The sequence below is a fragment of the Amblyomma mixtum genome, chromosome 2 (assembly GCF_055824585.1).
Source record: "Amblyomma mixtum isolate Tamu chromosome 2, ASM5582458v1, whole genome shotgun sequence".
NCBI lineage: Eukaryota > Metazoa > Arthropoda > Arachnida > Ixodida > Ixodidae > Amblyomma > Amblyomma mixtum.
The window spans coordinates 153,247,106-153,272,707 of NC_143013.1; the positions used below are offsets into that span (position 1 = coordinate 153,247,106).

The window sequence follows — 25,602 nt, forward strand, 5'->3', positions numbered from 1 at the left end:
TGCACTTCAAGCAAATTAAAAGAACTTTAAGAAAAAATAGGAGCTAGTGACATATTGTGTTACATAAGCGCAATGATGACTTCGTTACAGCGAATCAGTTTCGCTGATGGCTCATTCTACACGAAAACAATGCTTTCTGCTGCGTATTCGTCCTTAAATTCTGTACTCAGGCAGTCATTAAACAGATTTAACATTTCAGAACTAATAAAGAATTTCAGCAGAGCTTTACAACAACTCTGCCAATTCGAAACACGTTGGTGTTGATATTGTTGTAATTCTTGATAGGTCATATTTTAACGTGCAGTTGAACAGTGATGTACCGTACGACGGTGCTAAAACACACTAGCATTAAGAGCGTTTCGCTCTGAGGTTTCAGAGGGATTATTGTTGCGAGCTACAAAAAAATTCAAGTTTAGCATTGCACCGATGTGTTTCCACACTCATTGAATGACACGTTCTCGCTAGCCCAAATGGCGCCCAAATTATATCACCAGCTTCCTGAACCTGCACCGCAAGCACACTTTCCCTGCACACTGCCCGCCATGCAAAAGTGCCCGGTACACTATGCCACTCCACGTGGGAGCGCCCAATTTAAACCCTCGCACTACCCTCCTCCTCGAGCGACCAGCAATGGCTGATCGCACGGGACTGAAAAACCCCGCGCGAAAAGGGCCGCACCGCTTCGCGCTCTGAGTAAATTCTGTGTAACGGGTGCAGGCTTACAGCTTCGAGAACTCAAGTTGCTTCGTTCCTCAGCGACTGTACATGCGAAATTTCAGGCAAGGCAATATTAATTTTTATTCATGTTCGGCGGCCGATACTATAAAGAGAAGTATAGAGAAACAAAACAGGTAACAGCGGCCCGCTGTACTCAACTGCGGTAACAAGGGCTTTGCATGAGGAAGGTGCACGGCAATTGGAGCACTATAAGCCCTCATTCTTGACTTGTTACATTTTTCGGTAGTACTGAGCCACAGAGGAGCTTCCAGTATGGAAAAAGCTAGGGTGAGAGCAGCCCCCACTTTGAGCACCGCTAAAACACAGGCGCAGTGCCTCTTCCGCATCTTCACTTGCATCTCCTTCAACGCAAACACGGTACGAAGCTGTGGCGAGGGAAAACGTGGTGAGAGCTGTATTTTCTATCTTCCCGTAATGCAATGACTAAGGAATCCTGGAATAAAGTGTTGGGTTTTAACGTAGTCATACGGAGTAGACGCGCGAAAGCATGTGTTCAGTCTTCGCCTTTTCTTACTGCCATCAGCGGACGTGAGGCCGAGCCGAGGACCGCATAAGGCAGAGGCAAAAAGCAATCAAGGAAGCACACAAAAAGACTACGGTAGCGCGACTGTCGGCGGGGCTCGCTCGAGCAAAGAGCGTGCAAGGTGTCCAATGACGTGATATAAACACCCACAAAACAGAGGCGATGCTGCAGCGCAGCCTTGAAAGTTTCGCGCGTCACGCTAGAGCGGCGTGCGAACGCTCGTGTTCCCTAGGTACACACACGTACACTAAATCGCATGAGCCAAGCTGTGTAGAGTACGCTAAGCCACACAATATGCGAAAATAAAAACCGAAACCAGTAGCGTTTGGCAACATCATCATCATTCCTTATTCTGCGACGCAGTTACGGGGAGCTGAGTTATAGCCTTAGAACTAGACAGACAGTGCAGCCGTGCAGCGGCTGCGGCTTTCCTGGCCCCAGATGCGTCGCCTGTAGCTGCCCGGCATGCTGCCCGGTTTTCCAAGCTTTCGTTCGCAGCGCCGCCAGAAACAGATGCTTGTGAGTAGTCGCATTTTCTCACCGCAATCATTCCAATTTGCTGACTTTGTAATTGAAACAAAATATTTTGTCGTTTAATGCAACAAGTTTGTGGCAAAAAGGGCTTTATCAATTCTTTTTTAACGCGTGTAAAGTTAGGCGACATTAGCGCCACCTTTCCGTTCGCTGGCGGCGGATTGCGAGTCTCATGTTGGCCGCGCGCTACACTATCTTTTTTAGGACGCTGAAACGACTCTGTTGGCGGGGTGCGACGGTTGTGATGTGGGTGCGTTTCTTCAGTTTGTTTGTGTTAAATGTGCGGCCTCGTTAGTGTTGTGGTAGTGTGACTGAACTCGGAAGGTGACAGATGGCTCCAGTGCTGCGGAAGACGTTCTTACGCGCACGCAGTGCTCAAAAACTGCTCTGACGTACTGCACGCAACCACGCCGAGAGCGGCCGACGCCCGATGCCCGATAGAAGAAACGGCTTGCCGTGAACGTTGACAAATGTAAGTACAGAACTGGAAAATGACTTCTGCGATGTGTCGGGGGTATGATTGAGGGCTGCGAATGCATTTGGGTTGGTCTTCACGTCTTGTTCGCAGTGAGGTGCAAAATGCGGGCACCACGCGATCGTTTGCAGAGAGAAGGTGTTCTGACACGCTCGCTTGCCATCTATGCAACTTTTAACCCGCCGCCTCACGCTGTTTGCGTCAGCTCCTCGGCGCAGGAGTTATGTGATAGAATTTGGTTGCACGCCGAGAACTATGGGGTGCTGCTTGATTCGTTATTCCGGCTGAACAGGAGCAGCGCGTGAAAAGGAGACCATAAGAACGAAAAGTGCTTGTAGCGGCGTGCGTCTTTTGATTCTGCTGACTGAGTGTTTACTGGATAAGGAGCATTGCCCGTTCTACGTCGCAGTCACATCAAGTGCTGTGTTTCTTGATAGTTCTGGTCAACGAAATGACGATTAAAAATAGCAGAACCATTCCATTGCAGTGCAGCTGAGGTAATCGCCCAATGGAAGGTTTGTTGTCATTTTATTTTTTTACGTTCACTACATTTATGTCATTCCCCCATTTTCAGTCTGAAGCGATAAAAGTATAACGTGATTCGCGAATAATAGCTTTAAGAAAAGTATGACAAGCTTTGTAAACCATTTTTTTGCTAACTATTGGAGGCATAGGTAATTAATAATTAGCCTCCACTCATGAACACATTGGACTGAACAGCTAGAGGTTTTAATGGGATGTGGCTTCTGTGATGTTTATGAAAGCATGGCTCTAATGCAGCCTTTCTTCAAATGCACCCGCAGTCAAGCCCTGTACAGCTGCTCCACCGGTATCATCACGCTACTTTTGCACCAGCTTTCATCTGTCATCGAGCCAATGCTACCTCAACCAGAGGCAAATGACATCAAGACCTGCTGGTTCAGCCTATCAGCCATTGACACTGGATATCAAGCATGTGCCACTTGTAAAAGGATAGGTAGACAAGTGGGTATATTTTCCTTGTCTTTTTTAGCCTGCCAAAAATCTTCTGGTCCAGGCTCCCTCTCTCTTTCGTTTTTTTTTTTCTTTTAAAAGAGGACCAAGAGAAAGGGAAAAGATATTGCGGGCGTCATGAAAGCACTCCCCTAGTCAAGTGCATTGTGTTATAGTGTGAAATGCTTTCTATAGTTTTTTCCCTCATGCCTCTCGTGCTTGGAAATCTTGACCACTGTATAGACCAAATTAAAACAATTATCTGCTTCATGACCTTTATACAGCAGTCTAAAAGCAGCAAATAAATTTTATAGGTTTACTTCAGCAGTACCTACCTCTTACAAGGTATGGCATGTTTGAAGTGAACCAGTGATGTGATAGGCATGGCCTAACGGGCAATGCATAATTGAATATTGGCGTTCAAGTGGAGCACTCTGCTTTAGAAGCATATTTGTTGCTAGCATCAATAATTGATACCTTACCAGGTTATCCTTGCATTACATGAAACCCTGCAAAGCTTATATTTTAGCTGTACAGAAGAAAGGTGCTTATTCGATGTCATGAGCATTGCTGAGGTTTTCTTTCACACTCCCTTTGTCACAACTGACTGCACTGTACAGTTGAAATGCATTTGGAATTGAGGATTGGTGCATTGTTTTTTTTATTCATGCCGACGTTGTTACTGATTGCATTACACTAGCTGAGCCTAAGTCAACAAATATTGCTGTGACCTTAACAAGACCCCTGGCTTTACTTGAACCAATGCATTTGATGTTGCCTTTCTCCCGTGCCATCAAGGTTTGTAATAAGCTGTGTAAATAACTTATTTTCTTTCTCGAGGTATTTATTGCTGCAATTAGTGACAGGTAATTTCCTAAAGAACAACCTAAGTGCACATTTTTATCTTCTTTGGAACACTTGTTTGCTTGTTTCCCTTGTATTCTTAACTTAAACAGATATGAGCAGGCCTCAGCACTAGAGGGATGTGCTGCGGGACAAATAAAAAACTACCAGTCCAGCTGCTCCCTTAGGGGCACGTTTCTGAGGCTTTTATCGCTTGTAGTTCTATGCAGCTTTACTTACAAGTATTGTATCTGACGCAGTGTGTGCCTTAATATTTTGATTCATTTGCTTTAGAGTGTGCCACTCTTGCCCTGACGAACTTGCTCACCTTTGTACTCTTTGTTCATACATTTTCCCCTAACACCTGGTATAGCTCCAAATGATACATTATCTACAGCAACATGTGCATTATATTGCAATGTCTTTGTGCCATCACTTTTGAAAACAAAAGCTGCCTGAATTTTTGTGCAGACAAATCAGAAACACAAAATAATTTTTATATTTTATGGCCTGCATGTTATCTTCATATGACTGGAATGGCTAAATATCTCTTCGTGGTAGCCTAATTTGGTCATCATCATCATCAGCCTGACTACACCCACTGCAGGGCAAAGACCTCTCCCATGTCTCTCCAATTAACCCTGTCCTTTGTCACTTGCCGACACTGTATCCCCGCAAACTTCTTAATCTCATCCGACCACCTAACTTTCTGCCGTCCCCTGATGCGTTTGCTTTCTCTTGGAATCCACTCCGTTACCCTTAAGGACCAGCGGTTATCTTGCCTTCGCATTACATGCCCTGCCCAAGCCCATTTCTTCTTCTTGATTTCAACTAAGACGTCATTAACCCGCGTTTGTTCCCTCACCCACTCCGCCCTCTTCCGATCTCTTAACGTTACACCTATCATTTTCCTTGCCATAGCTCGCTGCGTTGTTCTTAACTTAAGCTGAACCTTCTTTGTTAGCCTCCACGTTTCTGCCCCATAGGTGAGTACCGGTAGGATACAGCTGTTGTATACTTTTCTCTTCAGGGATATTGGTAAGCTACCAAACATGATCTGAGAGAATCTGCTATATGCGCTCCACCCCATTCTTATTCTTCTAGTTATTTCCCTCTCATGATCCGGATCTGCGGTCACTACCTGCCCTAAGTAGACATATTCTCTTACTACTTCCAGCACCTCGCTACCAATTGCGAACTGCTGTTCCCTTGCTAGGCTGTTGAACATTACTTTGGTTTTCTGCATGTTAATTCTTAGCCCCACCGTTCTGCTCTGCCTGTCTAACTGGTTGATCATGCTTTGCAGTTCTTGTCCTGAGTGGCTTAGCAAGGCAATGTCATCAGCGAATCGCAAATTACTCAGGTATTCTCCATTAACTCTTATCCCTAACTGTTCCCATTCCAGTCCCCGGAATACCTCCTGTAAGCAGGCATTGAAGACCATTGGCGAGATCATGTCTCCCTGCCTGACACCTTTCCGTATTGAAATTTTATTGCTGACTTTATGGAGAACTATAGTAGCTGTGCAATCGTTATAAATATCTTCCAATATTTTCACATAACACTCTTCCACACCCTGATTCCGCAATGCCTGCATGACAGCTGAGGTTTCCACTGAGTCAAATGCTTTCTCGTAATCAATGAAGGCTGTATATAGGGGTTGGTTATATTCCGCGCATTTTTCTATCACCTGATTGGTAGTGTGAATGTGGTCTATTGTCGAGTATCCTTTACGAAAGCCTGCCTGATCATTTGGTTGACTAAAGTCCAAGGTTTTCCTGACTCTATTAGCGATTACCTTAGTAAATACCTTGTAGGCAATGGACAATAAGCTGATTGGTCTGTAATTCTTCAAGTCCTTGACGTCTCCTTTCTTATGAATTAAGATAATGTTAGCGTTCTTCCAAGCTTCTGGTGCTCTCGAGGTCACAAGGCACTGCGTATACAGGGTGGCTAGTTTTTGTAGCACAATCTCTCCTCCATACTTCAACAAATCTGCTGTTACCTGATCCTCACCAGCTGCTTTCCCTCTTTGCATTGCTCCTAAGGCTTTCTTTACTTCCTCCTTCGTTACTGGCAGGATGTCCCATTGCTGTGCTCGACTGCCTCCCTCAGTAACTTGATGATTACATTCGCTACTGTATAGATTTGTGTAGAATTCTTCGGCTAATTCAACTATCTTATCCATATTGCTGATGACATTGCCCTGTTTGTCTTTTAGTGCATACATCTGGTTTTTACCTATGCCCAGTTTTCTCCTCACTGATTTTAGGCTACCTCCGTTCCTTAGAGCATGCTCGATTTTCTCCACGTTAAACTTTCTTATGTCGGCTACCTTGCGCTTATTTATTAACTTCGATAGATCTGCTAGTTCTATCCTGTCTGTAGAGTTAGAAGTCCTCATGCTTTGGCGTTTCTTAATCAGATCTTTAGTCTCCTGAGATAGCTTGCTGGTATCCTGTCGAACCATCCTACCACCTACTTCTGCGGCGCACTCTGTAACGATAGCTGTAAGATTATCATTCATTGTTTCAACACTGCGGTCGTCTTCTTCAGTTAAAGCGGAAAATCTGTTTTGCAGCGACAGTCTGAATTCCTCTACCTTCCCTCTTAATGCTAACTCGTTAATAGCCTTTCGCTTCACTAGTTTCCTCCGTTCCCTCTTCAAATCTAAGCTAACACGAGACCTTACCATTCTGTGGTCGCTACAACGGACCTTACCGAGGACCTCCACATCCTCTTCGATGCCAGGGTGTGCACACAGTATGAAGTCTATTTCATGTTTAGTCTCACCATTGGGGCTCTTCCACGTCCACTTCCTGTTTGCTCGTTTGCGGAAGAAGGTATTCATAATCCGTAAACTATTTCTATCTGCGAACTCTACTAATAACTCTCCCCTACTGTTCCTAGAACCTATAGTCACCTACCGCCTTGTCTCGAGCCTGCCTAATTAGGTGTAACACGTTAATGTCAGTTCCTGTGAATATCATTCAGTCTTCGAATGTGGGGGCAGAATTGAACACAACAGCATGTTATAGCTTTTTCTTGTTCAAGGACGCATTACATTTAGTTCTAGTCTTGTGACTGCTGCTTATGCTATTACTCAGCAGCCTTATCAAACTCACTCGGAGTGCTGCATTTTAGTGCACATTTAACTGATTGTTGCTGCTCCGTGTTTGATTCTATTAGAAGTTACTATAACTGTATACTTTGAATGTTTTCTTGTGCAGTTCTCTTGCTGCTGCATTCTGCCATGGAGAAGGCTACCTGTTCGTGCACACGTCTCATCACTAGGACGCTACCTCTTCCACTGGTGATGCAGACAAGTAACGACAGGGTTAATTGGAGAGGCATGGGAGAGGCCTTTGCCCTGCAGTGGGCATAGTCAGGCTGATGATGATGATGAACAACAAGCAGGCTGCATGATATTGAGGACAAGTGTCAGGATAGTGCACCAACAAAGTCTCTTAAGCATTTCTGTGCTGATGCATTTTTATTAAAATCAGCTCATAGCTTAATATCTACATCCATGGGGACATTTAGCATATGTTTGGCATTTGTTTGACTTTTAATTCGCTAGTGTTTGCAGCCTTTAATGTTGGTCTTAAGACAGTGTAAGCATTGTTTCACTGTGTGGGATTTTTTAGCTGTTTTGGAGAGATGTGTGTGTATGCATGCAGTTTTTTTCCACGGGTTTGTTATGTGGCTCATGGAACTTTCATGTTACAGAAGAAATTATTTCGTTTCTGTGTTGTACAGGAAAGTGAGCAGTATTTATATGCACCAGGTGTTTCAGGGAAGAATAAGTAGTTTTCAAAAATATGGCTTTTGCTGCATAATATTACCAGTGTTAGCAGACACCAGAAAGCCGGTGAGGTGTATTTAGTAAGCTGGTTAACTAATTTCTGATAATTAACTTTTTAACTAACACAGGTTTGCAACTGGTTGCAGTTAGAGACTTTTAGCCAGTTCGTAGTAGCCATATCAGTTTCTGGAATGTACAAAACATGATTACTTTCGCCGCTGTGGCTCGACAAAATTTGGCTGCATCGTGCGAAAATACATGCGCTTTTGAAAGCACACAGGGAAAGAAACCCCTCCAGTGCATGTAACTGCTACAAATCTGTAATGGCAACTAGACGCCTAACTCTGATAGTGAAGGAATCATATTCTTAGCAGTAAGAAACACACACAACACCAAGACACACACACACACAGGACACCCGCTAGACTTCAACTATCTTTACTGGACACTTGTACAATATAAATATGTATCACTGAGCACACGCAGGTGCCTCGTCATCCGCAACAGGTCTAACTACGCCCTGCCCTCTCCTGCAAGGCATACGGTTGCGCCGATAAACAATCTCTTTTTCTGCCAACACCAGGGAGGGAGTGCTTACACATGTCACCCGCCTCTTGAATACGAAAGACTTCGATAATTTTTCTTTCTTTTTGACATGCTTAAGAGCGTGCGCGATAGGCTGATGATCCCACCACTACCGAAAAACATGCATCCCGTCCACCACAAGGATCGCAGAGAGAAACGGGCTGAAGCCCTCGGCAAATGTTTCAAAAACTATCCGATAGAAGACGTGGCCTACGTGGACGCAGCTAATTGCGGGAGGGGGAGAATGGTGATAGCGGTAGCTAGCGCCGAGACATATCTCCGAGCCGGCGCTTCGATCACAACGGACAGTCCCGAAATTGCAGAAGAAGCCGCCATCGCACTTGCAATAGTGGGCACGGATGCGTCAATGATAGTCAGTGACTCAAAGGTAGCAGTGATGAACTTTGCCAAGGGGAGGGTCTCCCCTCTGACGAACGGAATCCTGCGGACTGCAAGGGACGACCGCAAAATTCGCATAGTCTGGACACCTGCACACGCATCCCTGGCTGGAAATGAAGCAGCTCACGAACTGGCTCGAGGTCTTGCTTTCCGAGCCAGTGGCCATACCGAGGGCTTCGCAGACAGGGATCGTCTTGTAGGTTACAGAGAAATCACACAACATTATAGGCTCAATCGAACAAAGTACCCCGCTGCTGATAAATCATTGACAAAGAGTCAGGCCACCTCTTGGCGCCGTCTCCAAACTTATACGTTTCCGAACCCGGTTATGTAGTCGTTACCCTTACAAAAATGGATATCAACTTTCTTTAGAATTTGTATTAACATTCTATTGACTCTAGTAACCTTGTAGTAACTTTTACATTCTATCAACAATTGTTCATACAACGTTGGTAGAAGTTACTTCTTTGTATGTACTCCTGTCAATAGAAAGTTACTAGAAAATAATTTTTACATTCTATGCACCTTTGTCAATACAAAGTTGGTAGACTGTTACTTCTTTGTATTTACTCCTGTCAATAGAAAGTTACTAGAAAATCTGGGTGCAGTTTGACACGTTGAGAGGAGTAAATGAACAAACTGCATGGTGTTCGAGGTGATTAACACTATCTTGTTCGCATAATCGTGACGACATCTTACCTGATTGCATGGTGGAATCTGTTGCAGCTAGTCAACAATTTCACTATATCGAAAAGCGACCAACATTATTCGCAGCAAATGCGTTTGGAATGTAATCAGGATATGGGAAAACGTTTTAAAACATAAAATATATTCCATTTTAATACTTTATGTACTTTACGGACTGCTGTGAGCAGAAATACTCTAGAAAGTGACAAAACATTTTTGGTCATGCGAATAGATGCCTCAAATCATGTACTGTAGGCGAACACTTCAAAGCTATTAAAACAACCTTGAACACGAAACAAACATTACACTCACATTCCCTTGCCGAGCATATTCTATTAACATTCGTTGATAGGAAGTTCATACAATTTCCTTACTGCTTTCTATGTACTGCTGTCAGTAGAAACATACTAGACACCGACAGAACGTTTTATAATGAGAATAAATGCCTAAATTAATTAAGTACTCTAGCCTAACATGTCAATGCAACTAAAGCAACCTTGAACACGAAACAAACATTTGTAGTCACATTATCTTAGGACATATTTTATCAACATTTGTTGATAGAACGTTCATACAATTTTCTTACTGCTTATATACTGCTGTCAATAGAAATATACTACGAATCGAGACAGCATTTTGGTTATGCGAATAAACAAATAAAAGCCTGAAATAATCAAGTACTGTAGCCGACAACTTCAAAGCGGCAACTTAACTAACCTTGAAGACGAAACAAAAATTTGCAATCACATTCCCATAGCCGATCACGCTGTGGATTTTTAGAAATTTCAGTTCAATTTTCTCAATACTAGCTTTACTGCTTTCGCATTTTCGAGTGCGGGGAAAAGGGCAAAGTTCATAACAGAACATTTATCCCGAAATTCAGAAACGACGCGTGCCTTGAATTGAAGACATTTAGTGACAATTTTTGATTGTATGAAGTGTACGAAAAAAGTTACCAGCAAACGAAATAATTTTGGTACAAAGTGAATGAATTCATAGAATACTCAAGTATTATTGCCTCGCACTTCAAGGAAATTAAAAGAACTTTAAGAAAAAATAGGAGCTAGTGACATATTGTGTTACATAAGCGCAATGATGACTTCGTTACAGCGAATCAGTTTCGCTGATGCCTCATTCTACACGAAAACAATGCTTTCTGCTGCGTATTCGTCCTTAAATTCTGTACTCAGGCAGTCATTAAACAGATTTAACATTTCAGAACTAACAAAGAATTTCAGCAGAGCTGTACAACAACTCTGCTAATTCGAAACACGTTGGTGTTGCTATTGTTGTAATTCTTGATAGGTCACATTTTAACGTGCAGTTGAACAGTGATGTACCGTACGACGGTGCTAAAACACACTAGCATTAAGAGCGTTTCGCTCTGAGGTTTCAGAGGGATTATTGTTGCGAGCTCCAAAAAAATTCAAGTTTAGCATTGCACCGATGTGTTTCCACACTCATTGAAGGACACGTTCTCGCTAGCCCAAATGGCGCCCAAATTATATCACCAGCTTCCTGAACCTGCACCGCAAGCACACTTTCCCTGCACACTGCCCGCTATGCAAAAGTGCCCGGTACACTTTATGCCACTCCACGTGGGAGCGCCCAATTTAAACCCTCGCACTACCCTCCTCCTCGAGCGACCAGCAATGGCTGATCGCACGGGACTGAAAAACCCCGCGCGAAAAGGGCCGCACCGCTTCGCGCTCTGAGTAAATTCTGTGTAACGTGTGCAGGCTTACAGCTTCGAAAAGTCAAGTTGCTTCGTTCCTCAGCGACTGTACATGCGAAATTTCAGGCAAGGCAATATTAATTTTTATTCATGTTCGGCGGCCGCTACTATAAATAGAAGTATAGAGAAACAAAACAGATAACAGCGGCCCGCTGTACTCAACTGCGGTAACAAGGGCTTTGCATGAGGAAGGTGCACGGCAATTGGAGCACTATAAGCCCTCATTCTTGACTTGTTACATTTTTCGCTAGTACTGAGCCACAGAGGAGCTTCCAGTATGGAAAAAGCTAGGGTGAGAGCAGCCCCCACTTTGAGCACCGCTAAAGCACAGGCGCAGTGCCTCTTCCGCCTCTTCACTTGCATCTCCTTCAACGCAAACACGGTACGAAGCTGTGGCGAGGGAAAACGTGGTGATAGCTGTATTTTCTATCTTCCCGTAATGCAATGACTAAGGAATCCTGGAATAAAGTGTTGGGTTTTAAAGTAGTCATACGGAGTAGACGCGCGAAAGCATGTGTTCATTCTTCGCCTTTTCTTACTGCCATCAGCGGACGTGAGACCGAGCCGCGAGGACCGCGTAAGGCAGAGGCAAAAAACAATCAAGGAAGCACACAAAAAGACTACGGTAGCGCGACTGTCGGCGGGGCTCGCTCGAGCAAAGAGCGCGCAAGGTGTCCAATGACGTGATATAAACACACACAAAACAGAGGCGATGCTGCAGCGCAGCCTTGAAAGTTTCGCGCGTCACGCTAGAGCGGCGTGCGAACGCTCGTGTTCCCTAGGTACACACACGTACACTAAATCGCATGAGCCAAGCTGTGTAGAGTACGCTAAGCCACACAATATGCGAAAATAAAAACCGAAACCAGTAGCGTTTGGCAACATCATCATCATTCCTTATTCTGCGACGCAGTTACGGGGAGCTGAGTTATAGCCTTATAACTAGGCAGACAGTGCAGCCGTGCAGCGGCTGCGGCTTTCCTGGCCCCAGATGCGCCGCCTGTAGCTGCCCGGATGCTGCCCGGTTTTCCAAGCTTTCGTTCGCAGCGCCGCCAGAAACAGATGGTTGTGAGTAGTCGCATTTTTTCACCTCAAGCATTCCAATTTGCTGACTTTGTAATTGAAACAAAATATTTTGTTGTTTAATGCAACAAGTTTGTGGCAAAAAGGGCTTTATCAATTCTTTTTTTAACGCGTGTAAAGTTAGGCGACATTAGCGCCATCTTTCCGTTGCTGGAGGCGGATTGCGAGTCTCATGTTGGCCGCGTGCTACACTATCTTTTTTAGGACGCTGAAACGACTCTTTGTTGACGGGGTGCGACGGTTGTGATGTTGTGGGTGCGTTTCTTCAGTTTGTTTGTGTTAAATGTGCGGCCTCGTTAGTGTTGTGGTAGTGTGACTGAACTCGGAAGGTGACAGATGGCTCCAGTGCTGCGGAAGACGTTCTTACGCGCACGCAGTGCTCAAAAACTGCTCTGACGTACTGCACGCAACCACGCCGAGAGCGGCCGGCGCCCGATGCCCGATAGAAGAAACGGCTTGCCGTGAACGTTGACAAATGTAAGTACAGAACTGGAAAATGACTTCTGCGATGTGTCGGGGGTATGATTGAGGGCTGCGAATGCATTTGGGTTGGTCTTCACGTCTTTTTCGCAGTGAGGTGCAAAATGCGGGCACCACGCGATCCTTTGCAGAGAGAAGGTGTTCTGACACGCTCGCTTGCCAACTATGCAACTTTTAACCCGCCGCCTCACGCTCTTTGTGTCAGCTCCTCTGCGCAGGGGTTATGTGATAGAATTTGGTTGCACGCCGAGAACTATGGGGTGCTGCTTGATTCGTTATTCCGACTGAACAGGAGCAGCGCGTGAAAAGGAGACCATAAGAACGAAAAGTGCTTGTAGCGGCGTGCGTCTTTTGATTCTGCTGCCTGAGTGTTTGCTGGATAAGGAGCATTGCCCGTTCTACGTCGCCGTCACATCAAGTGCTGTGTTTCTTGATAGTTCTGGTCAACGAAACGACGATTAAAAATAGCAGAACCATTCCATTGCAGTGCAGCTGAGGTAATCGCACAATGCAAGGTTTGTTGTCATTTTATTTTTTTACGTTCACTACATTTATGTCATTCCCCCATTTTCAGTCTGAAGCGATAAAAGTATAACGTGATTCGCGAATAATAGCTTTAAGAAAAGTATGACAAGCTTTGTAAACCATTTTTTTGCTAACTATTGGAGGCATAGGTAATTAATCATTAGCCTCCACTCGTGAACACATTGGACTGAACAGCTAGAGGTTGTAATGGGATGTGGCTTCTGTGATGATGTTTATGAAAGCATGGCTCTAATGCAGCCTTTCTTCAAATGCACCCGCAGTCAAGCCCTGTACAGCTGCTCCACCGGTATCATCACGCTACTTTTGCACCAGCTTTCATCTGTCATCGAGCCAATGCTACCTCAACCAGAGGCAAATGACATCAAGACCTGCTGGTTCAGCCTATCAGCCATTGACACTGGATATCAAGCATGTGCCACTTGTAAAAGGAAAGGTAGACAAGTGGGTATATTTTCCTTGTCTTTTTTAGCCTGCCAAAAATCTTCTGGTCCAGGCTCCCTCTCTCTTTCGTTTTTTTTTTCTTTTAAAAGAGGACCAAGAGAAAGGGAAAAGATATTGCGGGCATCATGAAAGCACTCCCCTAGTCAAGTGCATTGTCTTATAGTGTGAAATGCTTTTTATAGTTTTTTCCCTCATGGCTCTCGTGCTTGGAAATCTTGACCACAGTATAGACCAAATTAAAACAATTATCTGCTTCATGACCTTTATACAGCAGTCTAACAGCAGCAAATAAATTTTATAGGTTTACTTCAGCAGTACCTACCTCTTACAAGGTACGGCATGTTTGAAGTGAACCAGTGATGTGATAGGCATGGCCTAACGGGCAATGCATAATTGAATATTGGCGTTCAAGTGGAGCACTCTGCTTTAGAAGCATATTTGTTGGTAGCATCAATAATTGATACCTTACCAGGTTATCCTTGCATTACATGAAACCCTGTAAAGCTTATATTTTAGCTGTACAGAAGAAAGGTGCTTATTCGATGTCATGAGCATTGCTGAGGTTTTCTTTCACACTCCCTTTGTCACAACTGACTGCAGTGTACAGTTGAAATGCATTTGGATTTGAGTATTGGTGCATTGTTATTTTTATTCATGCCGACGTTCAGTTACTGATTGCATTACACTAGCTGAGCCTAAGTCAACAAATATTGCTGTGACCTTAACAAGACCCCTGGCTTTACTTGAACCGATTCATTTGATGTTGCCTTTCTCCCGTGCCATCAAGGTTTGTAATAAGCTGTGTAAATAACTTATTCATACTTAGCAGCGCAAAAAAAAACGAGGACCAAAGCGAACGAGGAGACACAACACAAGCGCAGACTATCAACTGAATTTTTATTCAGGAAAGGGAAGCTTTTTAAAGGCGTTAGAAAATACAAAATTGAAACACAACAACCACTACCACGCATGCAAGGAAAGCATGAAATATCATTCCTGCGTGAAAACGAACATAACAACAGGATAACAAGTGTAATCACATCAAGCCAACCCTCCGTACTGTCTGTTCATACTCAAGAACCTGCGCAGAAAAGGAACCTCCTGTTCCTGCAGGCTGACCGATGGTGATGCGGCACACGCGTCTCCTTCTTTTCTAATCAAGTAAGCTTCCATCAGTTCCCGGCAAACCTTATCTCTGTGCCTGAACAAGATGTTCGTCCTATCAAGGTGGGGAAAGCAGTTTTTGCAACCCCTGCAGTGCAAGGAGAGGTTGGAAGACACAGCACCTTTCAATGATCTCCGGTGTTCCGCTAAACGCTCATTGATACACCGACCGGTCTGGCCGATGTAATTCCTACCACAGGAAAGCGGAATGCGATATACAACACCTGTGTCACAATCAGTGATCCTTTTTCTGTGGGCTATCGTACAACTGTCCCTCCGGCGGACACCACCATGCTCAAGCTTTTTTCGCACAGCACTGCACACACCAGGAAGCTTATTCCTCGCGGTGTAAACAACGTTTACCCCATACCTTGCCCCCACTTTTTTTAGGCGATGTGAAATACCGTGGACATAGGGAATTCCTACCGATAGTTTTTTCCTCGCATCCTCTGTCACGATGACCTCTGGCCTACCGGTCCTGGCCAAGATCCTTTCCGTGACTCTAGCCAGAGTGTGATCAGGAAAACCTGCTTCCTTAAGCTGGCGTATTTGTGCCAGGAAGCTTGATTCAACCTTGTGGCGGCAAGATTTTTGAGAAGGAGGCTTTTAGGCAAGAACTAGCAATGCCGGCCTTTACCAACTTCGAATGACCCGACCTGTGGTTGAGGAGGGGCTTTTCCGTCCTTGGGCGATACTCCTAGCACACCCCCCTCGCATGGCAACCGATCCTCAGGTCTAGGAACTGGATGGACCGTCGCCCCTTTCCTTGAATACCTTGACGACGTACGGGATAACCCTGGGGGAACTATCTTTTAGGAGGATCAAAAAGTCATCAACATACCGGAAGACCTTTTCAGCAAGATCAGCAAAGTCTTCAGCTAATTTAACATCCATCCTGCTTAGGAATATGTCGCTCAAAACAGGTGTGACACGGGATCCGATGCAGACGCCAGACCTCTGGACGTACACTTTCCCTCCCCACCCGACGAAGGTCGAGTCGAGGTAAAACGATAGGTGACAGAAGATGCGAGGAAAAAACGATCGGTAGGAATTCCCTATGTCCACGGTATTTCACGTCGCCTGAAAAAAGTGGGGGCGAGGTATGGGGTAAACGTTGTTTACACCGCGAGGAATAAGCTTGCTGGTGTGTGCAGTGCTGTGCGAAAAAAGCTTGAGCATGGTGGTGTCCGCCGGAGGGACAGTTGTACGATAGCCCACAGAAAAAGGATCACTGATTGTGACACAGGTGTTGTATATCGCATTCCGCTTTCCTGTGGTAGGAATTATATCGGCCAGACCGGTCGGTGTATCAATGAGCGTTTAGCGGAACACCGGAGATCATTGAAAGGTGCTGTGTCTTCCAACCTCTCCTTGCACTGCAGGGGTTGCAAAAACTGCTTTCCCCACCTTGATAGGACGAACATCTTGTTCAGGCACAGAGATAAGGTTTGCCGGGAACTGATGGAAGCTTACTTGATTAAAAAAGAAGGAGACGCGTGTGCCGCATCACCGTCGGTCAGCCTGCAGGAACAGGAGGTTCCTTTTCTGCGCAGGTTCTTGAGTATGAGCAGACAGTACGGGGGGTTGGCTTGATGTGATTACACTTGTTATCCTGTTGTTATGTTCGTTTTCACGCAGGAATGATATGTCATGCTTTCCTTGCACGCGTGGTAGTGGTTGTTGTGTTTCAATTTTGTATTTTCTAACGCCTTTAAAAAGCTTCCCTTTCCTGAATAAAAATTCAGTTGATAGTCTGCGCTTGTGTTGTGTCTCCTCGTTCGCTTTGGTCCTCGTTTTTTTGCGCTGCTAAGTATGAATCCACACCAACTAGCCCAATTTTCTGTACTTGGTAAATAACTTAATTTACTTTCTCGAGGTATTTATTGCTGCAATTAGTGACAGGTAATTTCATAAAGAACAACCTAAGTGCACATTTTTATCTTCTTTGGAACACTTGTTTGCTTGTTTCCCTTGTATTCTTAACTTAAACAGATGTGAGCAGGCCTCAGCACTGGAGGGATGTGCTGCGGGACAAATAAAAAACTACCAGTCCAGCTGCTCCCTTAGGGGCACGTTTCTGAGGCTTTTATCGCTTGTAGTTCTATGCAGCTTTACTTACAAGTATTGTATCTGACACAGCGTGTGCCTTAATATTTTGATTCATTTACTTTAGAGTGTGCCACTCTTGCCCTGACGAACTTGCTCACCTTTGTACTCTTTGTTCATACATTTTCCCCTAACACCTGGTATAGCTCCAAATGATACATTATCTACAGCAACATGTGCATTATATTGCAATGTCTTTGTGCCATCACTTTTGAAAACAAAAGCTGCCTGAATTTTTGTGCAGACAAATCAGAAACACAAAATAATTTTCATATTTGATGGCCTGCATGTTATCTTCATATGACTGGAATGGCTAAATATCTCTTCGTGGTAGCCTAATTAGGTGTAACACGTTAATGTCTGTTCCTGTGAATATCATTCAGTCTTCGAATGTGGGGGCAGAATTGAACACAACAGCATGTTATAGCTTTTTCTTGTTCAAGGACGCATTACATTTAGTTCTAGTCTTGTGACTGCTGCTTATGCTATTACTCAGCAGCCTTATCAAACTCACTCGGAGTGCTGCATTTTAGTGCACATTTAACTGATTGTTGCTTCTCCTTGTTTGATTCTATTAGAAGTTACTATAACTGTATACTTTGAATGTTTTCTTGTGCAGTTCTCTTGCTGCTGCATTCTGCCATGGAGGAGGCTACCTGTTCGTGCACACGTCTCATCACTAGGACGCTACCTCTTCCGCTGGTGATGCAGACAAGTAACGACAGGGTTAATTGGAGAGGCATGGGAGAGGCCTTTGCCCTGCAGTGGGCGTAGTCAGACATGATGATGATGATGAACAACAAGCAGGCTGCCTGATATTGAGGACAAGTGTCAGGATAGTGCACCAACAAAGTCGCTTAAGCATTTCTGTGCTGATGCATTTTTATTAAAATCAGCTCATAGCTTAATATTGCCGCGTCTACAACAATAGCCGCTCGGCGGCTGTTCGGCACGCAGCTCGTGCGCCACGCGGTTCGCTGCTGAAGAAGACGAAGCTCGACGTTCCATCCTGGCCGTCTCGGTACGCGCTGGCATCATCTCGGTGTTGGCGTTCCTCTGCCGTCTGGACGCGGCGCTACCTGTACCAACTGCTACGTGACACTGGTGGAGGTTGCGGGCTCGACGTCCCATGTCCAACACCTCTTCAGACAGCCGCTCATCGAGTCCTGACCAGCTACCCCTTGTCTGCACGCCCGTTCACCGCAGCAGCCGCCGCCTTCTGGGACTGGTCCCAGAGTTTGGTCTCCTCCCACAAGAGGCACGCACTCATCGACCTGGTGAGCATACCACCATGGCTCAGGCTAGCGCTTCACACTTGACGCTCCAGCAACCCCGCGTGCCAGCCAGCTTCCATGGCGTCACTTTCGAAGACGTTGAAGACTGGCTTGACCAGTTTGAGCGGGTTGCCGATTTCAACCAATGGAGCCCTGCGCAGAAGCTGCGGAACGTGTATTTCGCCCTCGAAGATGGAGCCAAGATTTGGTTCGAGAACAGGGAGGCCGATCTCCAAAGCTGGGATACCTTCCGCCAGCAGGTCCGGGACACGTTTGCTAGCACGGACCGCCGGGATCGTGCGCGGCGCCTCCTGGACGCTCGCGTCCAAAAGCCTAATGAGACAGTTGCCATGTTCGCCGAGGACGTGACCCGTCTTTGTCGGCGCGCTGACCCAGATATGGCGGAATCCGCGAAGCTCCGCCACCTGATGCAAGGTGTGAAGGACCAACTCTTCGCTGGTTTGGTCCGGAATCCCCCGCAGACGGTAGCCGACTTCATCAAAGAGGCGACCGCCATTGAGAGGGCCTTGCATCAACGCTACCGCCGAAATGACTCCTTGTGCGGTGAGCCAAGCGCCAGTGCGGCTTCTTTGAGCGTGTCCAGCGACAATGCGTCGCTGCGTGAGCTCATACGCGCCGTGGTCCGTGAAGAGCTACAGAAACTGACCCTTGCCTCGTCTGACCCGACGGCTGCGGCTCTTCCCGAGGTTGTGCGCGACGAGATTCGTCAAGCATTTTCACCGCCTCCTCCAGTCATGCCGGAGCCACGCCCCATGAGCTACGCCGCGGCTCTCCGTTCCGAGTTGCCACCTGTGCAACGCTTGCCGTACCACCCGCCGCCGCCAACCGCTCCGCCACCGTCATTCTACCAGCGGCCTCAGCGAGGACCTGCCATGCGCCCACCGGCCCGGAAGGCGGCTGTTTGGCGCACTTCTGATCAGCAGCCGCTCTGTTACCATTGCGGGGAAGCCGGCCACCTGTATCGCCGTTGCCCATACCGTGAAATCGGCCTCCGGGGTTTCCCACGTGACGCTCCTTGTCCCCGTTTCGGTGAGCGACCCCACGAAATAGAGGAGTACCTTGCTGCCCATGATACCACCTCTAACCGCCGACCCCGATCTCCGTCTCCCGCACGCGTCACGTCGCCCAGCCGCCAGCCTTTCTCAGATGGACTGCGGGGCAGGCCTCCAAGCCCGCGCCGGGGAAACTGAAAGCGGCGACCTCAGGGGGGAAGGTTGCTGACAGCGGATATAACGAAGACCCCCGAACGCCGCCGGAGCGCGATGCCGAGATCCCGATGCCGCCGCAGCACGATTCTGTGAACCAGAGTTTCCCTGACACCGATGCAGTTAGCGCCGACCTCCGCATTCACGTTGACGGGCACCCAGTGACTGCTTTAGTCGATACAGGCGCGGACTTTTCGATCATAAGCAAGCACCTCGCGGATCGCCTCAGCAAGGTAAAGACAGCCTGGGATGGACCTCAAATTCGTACTGCTGGCGGTCACCTCATGACGCCTGTCGGAAGATGCACTGCTCGAGTCACCATTGCCAATTCTGCTTTTGTTGGCACTTTTGTTGTTCTGCCGCACTGCTGCAAAGACCTGATTCTCGGAATGGACTTCTTGCGTGAGCATGGTGCCATCATAAACCTTCCTGATAGTCTGGTAACATTTTCGACCCCTGGAACGATTCCAGCCGACACCGAACCACGCAGAGTGGCCCTGCGCATAATCGACGCCGATGTGACCGTCCCTCCGCGATCCTGTGCCCTCGTTACCGTCATTTGTGACGACCTGTGCAGTGCTGACGGCGTAGCAGAACAGAACACTGCGCTTGTGCTCTCCCATGGGGTCTGCATCGCCAGAGGTATCGTCACGCTACGGAACGGCCTAGCAGATGTCCTTCTAACGAATTTCGGGACCGAACGGCAACACATCGCCAAGGGCACTGCGGTCGCATACTTCGAGGGCATCGCCGAAATTAACGACTGCCTTGCCCTCCAGAGCGAAACGTCCAATTCTTGCACACCTCAGCTGATCCTCGACGTGAACCCAGGCTTAACCCCAGCCGATAGGGAGAGCCTAGTCGGCCTACTGCATCAGTTCCAAGACTGTTTCTCGTCTACGTCGGCAGTCAAATAGACGCCTCTCGCTAAGCACCGCATCATTACGGACTGCAGTACCCGACCAATTCGGCAAAACCCATACCGTGTCTCACTGCGGGAGCGTGAAGCCATAGCTGAACAAGTCAAAGAGATGCTGCAGGATGGTGTTATTCAGCCGTCGAGGAGCCCGTGGGCTTCGCCTGTGGTTTTGGTTAAGAAGAAGGATGGTAGTCTGCGATTTTGCGTTGACTACCGGAAGCTTAACCAGGTTACCAAGAAAGACGTCTACCCGTTACCACGCATTGACGACTCTCTTGACCGGTTGCGGCACGCGCGCTACTTTTCTTCGCTGGACTTAAAAAGTGGTTACTGGCAGATCGAAGTTGACGAGCGGGATCGCGAGAAGACAGCGTTCGTGACGCCGGATGGCCTTTATGAGTTCAAGGTCCTTCCTTTCGGTTTGTGTTCAGCTCCAGCAACATTTCAGAGAATGATGGACGCTGTTTTGTCGGGCCTGAAATGGCAGACGTGCTTGGTATACCTGGACGACGTTGTTGTATTTTCGCCAACGGTCGAAGAACACCTCCAGCGCCTCTTGACCGTGCTACAGGCTATACGATCTGCCGGCCTCACGTTGAAGCCCGAGAAATGCCACTTTGGTTATGAGGAGCTCCTTTTCCTGGGCCATGTCGTCAGCCATCGTGGAGTCCGGCCGGATCCTGCTAAAACAGCTGCCGTCGCCAACTTTCCCACTCCTTCGGACAAGAAAACGGTCCGGCGTTTTTTGGGCCTTTGCGCGTATTACCGGCGGTTCATTGCCAACTTTTCCCGACTTGCTGCACCGTTGACGCATCTTACAAGAGAGGACGTCCCATTCACGTGGACAGAACAGCAGCAGCAGGCATTTGATGAATTACGGCGACGCTTGCAAACCACGCCTGTCCTTGGTCATTTCGATTCTCGTGCGGAGACTCTCGTCCACACAGATGCCAGCAACGTGGGTATCGGTGCTGTACTCGTCCAGTGGCAGGACGGCGCTGAGCGCGTAATAGCATACGCCAGCCGCACTCTGTCTCGTGCCGAATCTAATTATTCCACGACCGAAAAAGAATGCCTTGCCGTGGTATGGGCTGTGACAAAATTTCGACCTTACCTGTACGGCCGGCATTTTCAAGTTGTAACCGACCACCACTCTCTTTGCTGGTTGACGAACTTACGGGATCCCTCTGGCCGCCTTGCGCGTTGGAGCTTACGCCTTCAGGAGTTTGACATGTCCATCGTTTATAAATCAGGGCGCCAGCACAACGATGCCGACTGCTTGTCCAGATATCCAGTCGAGGCTGCGCGCGACGACGACGAACCAGACTTTCCTCTCATCGCAGCCGTAGACGCAGCGACTATTTCCAGTCAGCAACGTGAGGACCCGGCGCTGAAACCTCTCATCGACTTCCTGGAAGCCCGTACCGAGGAGGTTCCCCAGCCCTTCGCAAGAACCCAGTCCTCCTTTTGTCTGCGCAACAACGTGCTGTACAAAGCCAACTTTTCTCCAACCGGAAGCGACTACCTCCTCGTCGTTCCAGCGAATCTCCGTGAAGAAATCTTGCAGGCGTGTCACGACGAGCCCACCGCAGGTCACCTCGGCTACGCCCGCACTCTGGCTCGGATCAAAAAGAGCTATTACTGGCCTAAGCTTGCGGCGACTGTACGACACTATGTGCGCACGTGCCGTAATTGTCAACGACGAAAAACACCCCCTGTCAAGCCAGCTGGACTTTTACATCCCGTTCAAGTGCCCAGACTCCCGTTTGAGCAAGTTGGCATGGACCTTCTCGGCCCTTTTCCAACTTCATCTTCGGGAAACCGGTGGATTATCGTCGCTACTGATTACCTTACGCGCTACGCTGAAACCAAGGCCCTCCAGCGCGGCACAGCAGCCGAGGCTGCGAAATTTTTCGTGGAACGCATCGTCCTCCGGCATGGCGCTCCAGCACTAATTATCACGGATAGAGGCACCGCTTTCACTGCCAAACTCTTGGAATCCCTCATGCGGCTGAGTGGCACTACTCACAGGAAAACAACCGCCTACCATCCCCAGACGAATGGCCTGACCGAGCGCCTCAACAAAACTCTCGTCGACATGCTGTCCATGTATGTTGACGTTGAGCATCGATCTTGGGACAATATCCTGCCATATATTACTTTCGCGTATAACACGGCTCAACAGGAAACCACGCGGAGGACGCCCTTCTGTCTGTTGTACGGCCGCGAAGTGTCGACAATGTTGGAAGCAATGCTGCCCCATGATGGCCGCGACCCCGACGTTGGCGCCGAGGAGTTCACGCTTCGCGCAGAAGAAGCTCGACAACTTGCAAGAGTGCGCATCCTGAACCAACAAGACCGTGACGCCCGACGTTACAACCGCCGCCACAGACTGATGACGTTCGCCCCGGACGACAAAGTGTGGGTATGGACACCCATTCGACGCCGTGGCCTTTCCGAAAAACTGCTCAAGCAGTATTTCGGCCCCTACCGAGTTCTCCGTCAGCTAAGCGACGTAACCTATGAAGTCCTCCCTGATGGGGCTTCCCGGACTACTCGCCGTCAGCAGAGACCAGAGATTGTTCATGTAGTGCGGATGAAGCCCTATTTTTCGCGAGACATTCAGTGACTAAGTGCTGTGCGTTACTCTGTTGTTTTTTGCTTCTTTCTCCCTATTTTCTTGTTAAAGCATCGGGCCGATGCTCTTTCCGCGAGGGAGGGTAATACCGCGTCTACAACAATAGCCGCTCGGCGGCTGTTCGGCACGCAGCTCGTGCGCCACGCGGTTCGCTGCTGAAGAAGACGAAGCTCGACGTTCCATCCTGGCCGTCTCGGTACGCGCTGGCATCATCTCGGTGTTGGCGTTCCTCTGCCGTCTGGACGCGGCGCTACCTGTACCAACTGCTACGTGACAATATCTACATCCATGGGGACATTTAGCATATGTTTGGCATCTGTTTGACTTCTAATTCGCTAGTGTTTGCAGCCTTTAATGTTGGTCTTAAGACAGTGTAAGCATTGTTTCACTGTGTGGGATTTTTTAGCTGTTTTGGAGAGATGTGTGTGTATGCATGCAGTTTTTTTCCACGGGTTTGTTAAGTGGCTCATGGAACCTTCACGTTACAGAAGAAATTATTTCATTTCTGTGTTGTACAGGAAAGTGAGCAGTATTTATATGCACCAGGTGTTTCAGGGAAGAATAAGTAGTTTTCAAAAATATGGCTTTTGCTGCATAATATTACCAATGTTAGCAGACACCAGAAAGCCGGTGAGGTGTATTTAGTAAGCTGGTTAACTAATTTCTGATAATTAACTTTTTAACTAACACAGGTTTGCAACTGGTTGCAGTTAGAGACTTTTAGCCAGTTGTTCGTAGTAGCCATATCAGTTTCTGGAATGTACAAAACATGATTACTTTCGCCGCTGTGGCTCGACAAAATTTGGCTGCATCGGGCGAAAATACATGCGCTTTTGAAAGCACACAGGGAAAGAAACCCCTCCAGTGCATGTAACTGCTACAAATCTCTAATGGTAACTAGGCGCCTAACTCTGATAGTGAAGGAATGCAGTAAGAAACACACATAACACCAAGACACACACACACAGGACACCCGCTAGACTTCAACTATCTTTACTGGACACTTGTACAACATAAATATGTATCACTGAGCACATGCAGGTGCCTCGTCATCCGCAACAGGTCTAACTACGCCCTGCCCTCTCCTGCAATGCATACGGTTGCGCCGGTAAACAATCTCTTTTTTCTGCCAACGCCACGGAGGGAGTGCTTACACATGTCACCCGCCTCTTGAATACGAAAGACTTCGATAATTTCTCTTTCTTTTTTCTCGGCTCCCAGGCCTTTCGTATTCAAGAGGCGAGTGACATGTGTGTAAGCACTCCCTCCCTGGCGTTGGCAGAAAAAGGGATTGTTTATCGGCGCAACCGTATGCCTTGGAGGAGAGGGGAGGGCGTAGTTAGACCTGATGCCGATGACAAGGCACCTGCGTGTGCTCAGTGGTACATATTTATGTCGTACAAGTGTCCAGTAAAGATAGTTGAAGTCTAGCGGGTGTCCTGTGTGTGTGTGTCTTGGTGTTGCGTGTGTTCATACCGCTAAGAGTATGATTCCTTCAAGCCGTTACCAACTAGCCCAACTTAATGTTTTAACGAAGTTTCTGATAGTGAAAAGGCTCATTAATAAAAATTAGCTAACCAGCTTACTACATAAGACTCCACAAGTTTTCTGGTGCCTGCCAACACTGGTAATACTATGCTGAAAAAGCCATACATTCATCGCAAAATACCTGTTTTTTGAAAATTACTTAGTCTTCCCTGAAACACCTCGTATATATGTAAGAAAAACCTAACGGGATTTAATTGACGACGTTTTGGTTGGAGGGCCAGCCGTTTTCAAGTGTACTACAGCATTTGAAGCACACAGCTTTTGTTTCGAATGCTATACTATACTCGAAAAAGGCTGGTCCTCCAGCCGAAACATCGTGAATTAAAACCTGTTATGTTTTTCAATTGCTGTGTGTCAGTCATTGTTACTAAGAGGGAACTGAGGGGAAGTGTGCCGAAGGCAATATTCTGTTCCTCTATTGTTCTCCATAAAATATTTTGATGCATCATGCATGTGTTGTAGCGTGTATGTACACTTGTGCACAATAAATGTAATAATTTGCATTTTGCTTCTATTATTCTTTAAGCACTCCAAGATAGTGTTCACGAAATGATTTTGAAGTGATAAAACTATGTTGGTAAAAGTGTTGTACTGTGTAGTTAACATACACTTTTCCAAAAGTTGATGTAGGAATTATACTTTCTTCGTACTTGAGTCTTTTGAATAACGGTGGCCAATTGTCGGAAGACCGTTGATAGGGTGTTGGTAGACATTGTCGGTATGTGGTTGATAAGAAGTGTAAAGACTTTCTATGTACTTGAGTCTTTTGGATAACGGTGGCCAATTGTCGGAAGACCGTTAATAGGGTGTTGGTAGACATTGTCGTTATGTGGTTGATAAGAAGTGTAAAGACTTTCTATGTACTTGAGTCTTTTGGATAA

General features: G+C 46.9%; 1 protein-coding gene and 1 long non-coding RNA gene across 5 annotated transcripts; both read left to right on the forward strand.

Moving 5' to 3' along the window:
- Positions 1–1,990: 1,990 nt before the first annotated feature.
- On the forward strand, positions 1,991–8,267 carry LOC149361303 (uncharacterized). Of its 2 annotated transcripts, none has more exons than XR_016288940.1 (3): positions 1,991–2,267; positions 3,051–3,254; positions 7,316–8,267. It is a non-coding gene; the product is annotated as an uncharacterized LOC149361303 (long non-coding RNA). The 2 variants fall into 2 exon arrangements; XR_016288939.1 differs by having other exon boundaries at positions 3,074–3,254; positions 7,316–8,266.
- Positions 8,268–8,544: 277 nt separating this feature from the next.
- Positions 8,545–22,285, forward strand: LOC149361304 (uncharacterized). 3 transcript variants are annotated; one of them, XM_089572655.1, is made up of 3 exons: positions 8,545–12,856; positions 13,643–13,846; positions 17,736–22,285. In XM_089572655.1, the coding sequence occupies exon 3, from the start codon at positions 18,246–18,248 to the stop codon at positions 19,599–19,601; it is 1,356 nt and encodes a 451-aa protein (XP_089428781.1). In that variant the 5' UTR covers positions 8,545–12,856; positions 13,643–13,846; positions 17,736–18,245; the 3' UTR covers positions 19,602–22,285. The 3 variants fall into 3 exon arrangements, with proteins under 3 accessions (XP_089428781.1, XP_089428780.1, XP_089428782.1); XM_089572654.1 differs by having other exon boundaries at positions 13,666–13,846; XM_089572656.1 differs by lacking the exon at positions 13,643–13,846.
- Positions 22,286–25,602: the final 3,317 nt, after the last annotated feature.

Coding starts and splice junctions, on each gene's coding strand:
- LOC149361304 (XM_089572655.1), top strand. CDS start 18,246: ATGTCCAACACCTCTTCAGACAGCCGCTCATCGAGTCCTGACCAGCTA.